The following is a 9013-nucleotide window of genomic DNA, read 5'->3' on the forward strand; positions in this document are numbered from 1 at the left end:
GGCGACATATATAATTATGTTCTTATCAACATATATAATGTATTAGTCAAAATATTATTTGTTCGTTAACGGATTTGTTAAATACAAAGGATAATATGCATAACATTTTAATTTTTGTAAAGGACAAATAAAAAATGCTTTAGTCTTAATATATATGTCGAAAGCAAAACAAAAAATGCGAAAACCATTTAGTTTTTCACAAGACAAATCGAAAAATGTTGTAACCAAAATGTTTGTGTCAGTTTGCCTATGTGAAATGCAAAAGAGAAAAATGCGAAATATTTTGGCAAAACAATGTTTAAGCAAAAAAGAATTTGTTTAGAAATTTACAAATTGTTGAGACAAACTAAGATTTGTTCAGAAATTTAAAAAATTGTTGAGAACAAACCAAGAATTGTTCAGAAATGTTCAAAATTGTTTTGACGTTGATTTGAGCGGAAAATTTCATTTTGGAGGGTAAAATTGTATTTTTACCTACTGGGTTTTTTCCTCATTATTATTTAGTATTGGGCCTGATTCTCTTTAACTTCCCTATATTGGGCATTGTGGGTACTTATATGTCTCGAAGTTTCTGATCCATGGGTGTTTTTGTTTTCGTGTGTGACTTGCTAATTTGGTGTCTAGAAAAACAAAAATTCGTGTTTATTTTAAATATATCTTTATTTATTACCTTGCATATTATATTGACAAACATCATTATATTTTGAGACTTTTATAATACTCTTTTTCATACACGATCTTTTATATTTTCTTTCTTGTTTAATTACATAGTGTGGACTCATGTCATAAAATCCTATATATTACATATAGTCATATAAGTATTTTGTTTTTTTCATCAAAAATAAAAATAAATAATTTGTTTTTGTAAGAAAAGAGAAATGTATTGATTGAATTGATATTCTTAGCTATTACATAAGTTCTTTATAAAGAATAGTACATGAGAGAAGTTTAAACATTTGGGCAATGTGGGACTATAACTATCTAATATTCCCCATCAAACGAATGACTTTTGCTAGTGAGAAATTCATGAGTTTGTTAAAAACAAATGGTAGATTTGACTTGTTATTGATATGGAGACATCATTGTGAGGTTGTTATATCGTTGTTGACGTTGTTGTTGTTGCCTTTTCTATATTTGAAGAAAATTGGCACCACATTGCCTAGGTATGTTGTTCTTTGTTGTTGTTGTTATTCTCTATTTGAAGAGAAGTTGGCACCATTGCCTAGGTATGTTCTCTATTTAAAGAGAATGGTTGTATACTTTATTGAAAGAGGAATTTGACAATTATAACCCATTGTCAAGGTTTTGTTTGGAGTTTTTCCTCCATTGATTTTTTAAAGCTCTCACACATGATTATTACTCCATCATCAATACTATAAAATGCAAACCCTTGATCTTATGATTTTATACTTTTTCAAACACTAGCAATCACTTTTCTTGATCTTTCCCACTTGAATTCCTCTTTATGCTCTTTGAACTTGTCTCCTCTTCATTTGATCTTATGGAAACTAAGAAACAATAGTTTGAGAGTTCTCAACTTGGATATAAGAAGTATGAGCAAATCAATTAAGAGAATAAACTCATCTGCCATTAAAAAAACTTACGAACATGTTTTTAAAAACATCAAAAGAAAACCATCTTTGAGAATAAGCATGATTTCTTTGATACATTCTGTCGAACACTTAATGTGCATCATTTAGTAAAGCAAGATTCTGGACAATTATAAGTATAGTTTCAAGATAAACATGGGGTATATATAATTATTCTATTAAAGAAATCCATGAATTATTTTCCCCCTCTCTAATAGCTTTTCAATTTCTCTTGATTTGAGCATCTCAAATAAAACTTCATGTAAATGACCATTGAAACACATAGATTTCATGTTGTGGAGAACTTAAGACATATGAAATGCTTGAGATCATTTAAGAGCTTATCATTTGATTTCTTCAACAAATCACTCTTGTTTGGATCTTTCTTCTTCTTGGTAATCATCATCATTTTCAAATACTATTGAGAAAAGTATTGAATAATGACTAGATTTGAACAGTAGAAGAGAACTACTCATATTGGAAAAAAAAAAAACTAAATTATAACATAAGCTAAATTCCGTTGAAAGTCCGGCGGACGGTAGCCATTAATTGGACTACCGCCGCCGGCTAATTGGAAGACTCAATTGACTAATTACTCCCAAGAAAGAAAACCTAAGGCTATTATACCATATTAAGTTTGTGGTCATCCAACTCAAAATCAATTGGCTATGAGTAGAAACGACCTAGATATTATATTCTTGGTTGCTAGTTACCCCTTCTCCCTTGTGGGACTATTCTCACAACCTATACCTCAAGAAACCCATCATAATTCTTATTCATGTACTTTAAATCTTCTCCCACATGCTAAAACTGTTACTTTATATATTCTCTCATTTCTATAGTTCTCTTTCTATCTCCTATTGATGATTGAAATCAGAAGTTGTGTTTATAAAAGTATTAGTTTTTATAATCTCCTATTTTTCTAGTTTTATTTTTATCTCGTGTTGATGATCGAATTGTATTTATAAAAAAAAATTGTTAATGAATGTGAAAATGACATTTAGTTGCCATCATATTCACACGTTACCTTTAAATTTTTGTATATTATATCAAGGACAACATACATTAATATTAACATTATTATGTCTTGAACTTTAATAAGTTTACAGTGACATTTGTAATAAAAAAAAAGTTATATATGTCTTTAGTTTTCTTATTTGTAAAACGAGGTTGACCGGTCCATGGGTTTTAGACCCAAAATAAAATTCAGAAAGGAATTAGGGTCCAATTTTCTCAGAATAAGGGATTTTAGTCTTTTTTCTCTTTTGAAAAAAACACTGTTAATACATAATGTGTAATGTATGACACATATAAAAAAAATGAAATAAAATATGGAAATTTTAGCAATAAACAACACGTTAGTTATTTATGAAACAAAACAAGAATCAATAAACAGAAAAACATTGTAACCTTGACATCTAGACATACCTTAATTATACTAAATGTGTTTTGTTGTATGAAATATACGTAAGTGATACTAAATAACGTGTATATTGCGAAACATATAGTAAGTTTGAAATCAATCGAAAAAAATTTGAGAAAAAATGGAAATGAAATTTTGGGTATGGTTTTCAAAAGTGGATTTTTTTTTTCTTATATGAAATGTTATAACGGGTTTTATGATTAAATAGATCTCATAGAGATCTGTTTTTTTTTTAATAAAGATGGGTCTTGGACTAATATCTATTATAATTATTATTTTAGCTTAAAACCCTATATTAATATCGTGGTGGACTAAATGTGTATTTAGGTGTAGATTTTTTTACCAGGAATCTAAATATCCTTTATAAAATTTATCTTATACGTATTCATTTCAAGTTCTATTGTTATTGTTGCATTTGATGTTATATTTACGTGTCACTCTCACATGATTTTATTAATATGTTTAATTAAATTATCGACGACTTCAATCTTAGTTGTTATTTTGAAGGTTGCCCATTCTGTTTCATCTTTCGGGATTTTCTTCACAAATTTTTCAAGCTCGGCTTCAAGATCATATCAATTAATATCAAAAAAAAATTCTTAAAATTTATAATACATTATTTCACTTGTTTTAGTAACTATATGTTGATAACATTTATTAACTATTATATGTGTTAATAGTATTTATTAACTTTATAAACATAACAAATTATTGATCATTATTTACTAACTTCATTTTATTGATTATGTGTTTGTTAATATCATTTACTAACCTTATCAACTAACCGTTTTTTGTTTTATTAACTTTTGTAAGTGACTTTTGATATGCTTCTTTTCTAATTTAATTAATTTAAAATATGTTCAACCCAACTATTTTGTTTGTTAACTTTATAAACATAGGGTTAATAAATTGTTATTATTAAGTATTAACTTTATACTTTCAGTATTATTGGGAAATGACTTGCACAGGCAAATCTATCCATATTTAAAACCAAACTATAAAAGCAAAATTATACAACACAAAATTACACATCTATGTGACAGCAACAATTCATGTGACAGCAACAATCCTTCACCCACACTCATACTTTGGGATCATACCCACCATTCTCCCACACTCATTCTATTCAACCAAGTTCCTGGGAGTTACAAATACTTAGCTAAGTTCATGAGAGTTACAATTTTCACTTATTTGTCATTATTATTATTATTATTATTTAGATTTATATATAATATTAATAATATTTTATAAATTAATATATTTAAAATTTTAATATATATATATATATATATATATATATATTTAATATTTAAGTTTTTAATATATATTTAATATTTTTAATATTTCTTTAAAAATATTAGAGTTTTGTAGATTTCAAAGATGTCAAGGACTTGGTACAATATTATTTTGTTCAAATAAGTATAAAGAAGCTACTGATTTCGTGTAGAGATTTGGGTAGTTTTCATTTTATTTAATTTTTTCTCTTTGTCAATTTAATATATAATCTCAATTTTTTCTATAAATGAGGTTTGGAAAACATTATCTACTGTTTCACGAAATAGAAATAGCATTTTATTAAAGATGCCATTTGGCTTTTGAGATGTTATAAGAAAGGCCAGCGCTTTGGGGAAAGCTAAATAGTTTCTGGGGTGTGAAGACTTGATAAAAAATTGGTCAATTTTGTTTGACAATTTTATTTAGGGGGAAAGCAAAATAGCTTCTCCACCTCAGCTCTATCTCTCTCCACCTCATCTTCTCTCTCCACTCCGATAGGTCGCCGGCCGGAAAATTTTCCGGCCGGCGACTATGGGAAAAAAAATTCACTCACTCTCTCTCTCTCTAGAAACTCCGGTGAAGGGGTTTCCCTTCGCCGGAGTTCCGGTCTGTTGAAGAACAGACCAGTCCGGTCTGTTCTTCAACAGATTTGGTACTCAACAAACTGGATATGTTGAAGAACAGACCGGAACTCCAGCGAAGGGAAACCCCTTCGCCGGAGTTTCTAGAGAGAGAGAGTGAGTGAAAAAAATAATTATTTTTTTTTTCATGGTCGCCGGCCGGAAAATTTTCCGGCCGGCGAAGAGAGAGAGAAGATGAGGTGGAGAGAGAAGATGAGGTGGAGGGAGGTGAGGGGGAGAGTTTTTTATTTTGAACCATATTCCCCATAAAATATGTTTCCCCGGAAACTTTTCAAAATTTTGCATATTCCCTTTAAAATTTCACACCCCGAAAACTATTTAGCTTTCCCCAAAGCGCTGGCCTTTAAGAAAGTATAACCAGCAATCACTGGTCATTCATTTTTTTTATCTTTGTCAATTCAATATATAATCTCAATTTTTTTTTTATAAATGAGGTTTGGAAAACATTATCTACTGTTTCACGAAATAGAAAGAGCATTTTATTAAAGATGTCATTTGACTTTTGAGATGTTTTAAAAAAGTATGACCAGCAATCACTGACCATTCATTTTCTTCAAGAGTTTGATAGAGATTACATACTCATAAAATCTTTTTGTAATTCAACTCAAAATAGAGGTTCAGTAGTGTCAATAATTATGTTTTGTAAATACGAAAATCTGTTAAGATATCCCTAAACTAACTACTTCTCACGTTTCTTTTCATTCTATCCATCAACCATATACGATTGTAATTTTGTCCTCTTTGTTCTCCACAACTCTCCCTTCTCTAAAATTGTTAGAGTTGTTAATTTGTAGGAAGTTTAAAATAGGAAAGTATTAATGTCAACTCAATCGTATTCTAATGGGAGTTTGGTAAAGTTTAAAATAGAAAGGTATCAATGTCAATAATATTAGTTTAACAAAAAAAAATGTCAATAATATTTAAACCTACCAAAATCGATTACGATATCCCTAAAGTAATCGTCCCCTCCTTTAATTATTTGCACACATATTCTTCTCCGCAACTCTCTCTTCTCTATGAATCTTGGGATCTAATATATGAATATTACTGAAACTATTAAAGTTATTTATTTTCAAAGAAAACTTAGAGAATATTACAGCGTCTATAGGACGCGGCGGAAACCAGGTAGTGTTAAAATCGCTTCCTTTCTTCTATCACGACTTCTCGATTATTGGTGCCCCTAGACCTAGAGGTGTCAAATGGGTCAGAGTGTCCGGCCACTGGGTTGACCTGGGCCAGGAATTGGCTTACCCAACCAGTGTAAGTAAGTACTCTACAGGCCCAAGTCCAATTTAAGGTGTTGAAGCCTTGAAAAAGACCTTCTTCTTTCTTCTCCTTCCATCTGAGATAAAGAAGTGCGAGAGAGATAAACACTACTGATTCATTTCTTGCTTGAGATTTCAAAATTCTTTGATCAAAATCTAAAAGGTAAAAGTTACCAGTTTCTTCAACTAAACCCTTTCTCTCTGTCCATGGATACATCTGATCTTCAAGTTTGATGTCTTTACCTTATAATTGGTCTCTTTTGCGTCTTCTTTTCCTTCATTTCTTGACATGGGCTACCCTGATTATTTATTCTGTTTCCAAATAATCTCTGATAGTAGTTTTGCTTATGCTGTAATTTTGATATGCCATGTTGATTTGTTTGAATAAGTGTCATACTAAGGTTTATCATGTTGATTTTGATATGCCATGGTAGACAAGCTTCTTCCATGATTGGTTTGTATTCATGGGGTTATGATTAACCATAAAATAATGGGTTTTGATTATAATTGGGAATTATAGCTTATATTGCAATATATATTTGTCATCTTGCTCAAAGTAGTTGCTTTATCTAAGATGGTCATGTATTTTCTGTATCTTACTCTGATTAATCCTGTTTTTAATCAACACTGAATATGTATCAACTCTTTGAAATCAAATTGATATAGGATGTCTTTTAGAGCAACTTCAACCCCAACCTGTCTTAGGCCGAAAAAAACACTTTTTCACCCAAAATTTTCAGCCTCAGCTCCAACCCCAGCCTCTCTTCAGGCCGAAAATTTGAATTTCTCTCTTTTCTACCCATCCAACAACCATATTAAATTTCTCATTATCTATCTATAAATACAACTCTCTTTCTCTACAAACTCATCAAACTCTATCTTCTTCTTTCTCTACAAACTCATCAAACTTCATCTTCCATATTCGTTTTATGGACCCTCTATCTTTCTCTATAATGAATCCCGATTTTACTTTATTGAACTTGATGCTTGATGAAGATGAATGGGCTCGACAAAGGGAGGATGATGATCTCAGAATGTTAGAAGAAATGGAAATGAAAGTTACACGAAAACGTTCTCGTCATGTTGGCGAACTTAAAAAAAAAGCTTGATAAGAAAGTAAAGAATTTGCAATTTTTAGTTTTTGATGGTATTTGTAATTTTAAGAAAGCGGTAGAGTATAGTTTTGAATGAAGTTGGGGAAATTTTCTTTCATACAAATTCATAAAAGTATTATGCTTCTATAGGCCTATTATGATTACAAAACCATTCAATGTGGTTATTGTTTTTTTCTGTTTTGGTATAAGATCATTTTGTGATTTGATATTTCTGGTTATAAGGTTATGGGAAAGGATGGAAAGTCTGCCGGGGGTAAAGGCAAGGGGAAGCAAGCTGGAGGTGGAAGTGATGAGCCTGCATCAAAGGGTAAAGGCAAAGGTGGAAAGGGTGCAGATGGGCTTGGAACGTGCACATACGTCAAAGGTATTTTCTTGCCCTTTAAAACCAATATATCTCTTTCACTCTTTGCCCATATTGGGTCTAATTGTTTTTTCACATTTTCCATGTCTTACTCATTTATCCTATCTTAGTCTTGAATATCTCTTTGGGTTTTAGTTGGGTTCTATAAATTAACAAACCACTCAAAGAAATAATGGCGAATGAGACTGTTGATATTTATCTAATTTGTCTTTAGTTAAAAATTATACGGGAATTACTGGAGCTATGGTATCATATATTCTAGCATCATCTTAAGTATTTGAAAGAAAACCTTGTCAAACCATAGTGGTTTCTTACTTTTGATCTATCTGACAATGAAGAATATATACTTGAGCATGCTCAGAAATCAGTTTTCAAATTTCCGCTAGAAAATGTTTTGCAAACTCTTTCTGAGTTTAACCGATATACCACCTTGTAGGTCAGAAATGAACACCGTGGATTTCCACGAGTCGGTTCTTACATATAGTAGCTGATTTTGGGTTGCGTATTTTGGCCATTCTGTTTTTGTTTCCAGCAAGGCATATCTTATGTGAGAAGCAAGGGAAGATAAATGAAGCCTACAAGAAGCTAGAAGAAGGCTGGATAAGCAATGGAGATAAAGTTCCTCCAGCAGAATTTGCAAAGGTATATCATCCTACCCTTTTGAAGAGTTAAACTTTCTTATTTTTATTCAAGAGGATATTATCTTCAACTTATGGCATTCGGTCACACTTTTGACTTTTCTATCTAAAATTTAGGTGGCTGCCGAATATTCGGAGTGCCCATCAGGAAAGAAGGGAGGGGACCTTGGATGGTTTCCTCGAGGAAAGATGGCAGGTCCATTTCAGGAAGTTGCTTTCAACACTCCTGTTGGAGTTACCAGTGCCCCGTTCAAATCAACGTAAGTATATGCTTTTCCTGATTCAATGTCTTTCCTAATTTCATATATTTGTCTGAAGTCTTCTATTTTATATTGTGGTTGTTGAGGTTCATTGATGGTATAAAGATCACTTTGCAGTATAAAAGTGTGTAGCACTGTAGCTAACAACCTAATATTTTTGCAGGCACGGTTACCACATTATCTTGTCTGAGGGAAGAAAGAATTGATGCAACCAGCAGTCCTAATCGACCGATTCTGAAAATCCAGACCACGAATTATTTTAGAAAACTTGAACTGAGTGTCCCAGCAATGGGCAGATTTCGTTTTTCTTTTGTGTAGGACTTGCCTGTGCTAATGGCATGACATTAAGGAATATAGTGATGCCGAGGGCCGAGGGCAGACTTTGGCTCGCTTAATATAAATTTTACTGGCTAATGTTATATCTCAGTCTACTATTACTTGCTCGG

The 9013-nt window shown here is 31.5% G+C and overlaps 1 protein-coding gene across 1 annotated transcript; it reads left to right on the plus strand.

Annotated features, from left to right (window-relative positions):
• Positions 1–6110: 6110 nt before the first annotated feature.
• LOC147543111 (FKBP-like peptidyl-prolyl cis-trans isomerase family protein) lies at positions 6111–8986 on the plus strand. Its single transcript, XM_086634123.1, has 5 exons — positions 6111–6356; positions 7531–7672; positions 8202–8311; positions 8425–8567; positions 8731–8986. Exons 2-5 carry the CDS (start codon positions 7534–7536, stop codon positions 8771–8773), a joined length of 435 nt encoding a protein of 144 aa, XP_086490249.1. The 5' UTR covers positions 6111–6356; positions 7531–7533; the 3' UTR covers positions 8774–8986.
• Positions 8987–9013: the final 27 nt, after the last annotated feature.

The sequence above is a fragment of the Eschscholzia californica genome, unplaced genomic scaffold (assembly GCF_041429995.1).
Source record: "Eschscholzia californica isolate CP2 unplaced genomic scaffold, dmEscCali1.0.p SCAF_4, whole genome shotgun sequence".
In the NCBI taxonomy this organism is placed as follows: Eukaryota; Viridiplantae; Streptophyta; class Magnoliopsida; order Ranunculales; family Papaveraceae; genus Eschscholzia; species Eschscholzia californica.

What these genes read in the sequence shown, in the direction of transcription:
- LOC147543111 (XM_086634123.1), top strand. Translation starts at nt 7,534, where the DNA reads ATGGGAAAGGATGGAAAGTCTGCCGGGGGTAAAGGCAAGGGGAAGCAA. An exon ending in CTCCAGCAGAATTTGCAAAG is followed by an intron (nt 8,312 to 8,424) that starts GTATATCATCCT and finishes TCTAAAATTTAG; the next exon opens with GTGGCTGCCGAATATTCGGA. An exon ending in AGTGCCCCGTTCAAATCAAC is followed by an intron (nt 8,568 to 8,730) that starts GTAAGTATATGC and finishes ATATTTTTGCAG; the next exon opens with GCACGGTTACCACATTATCT.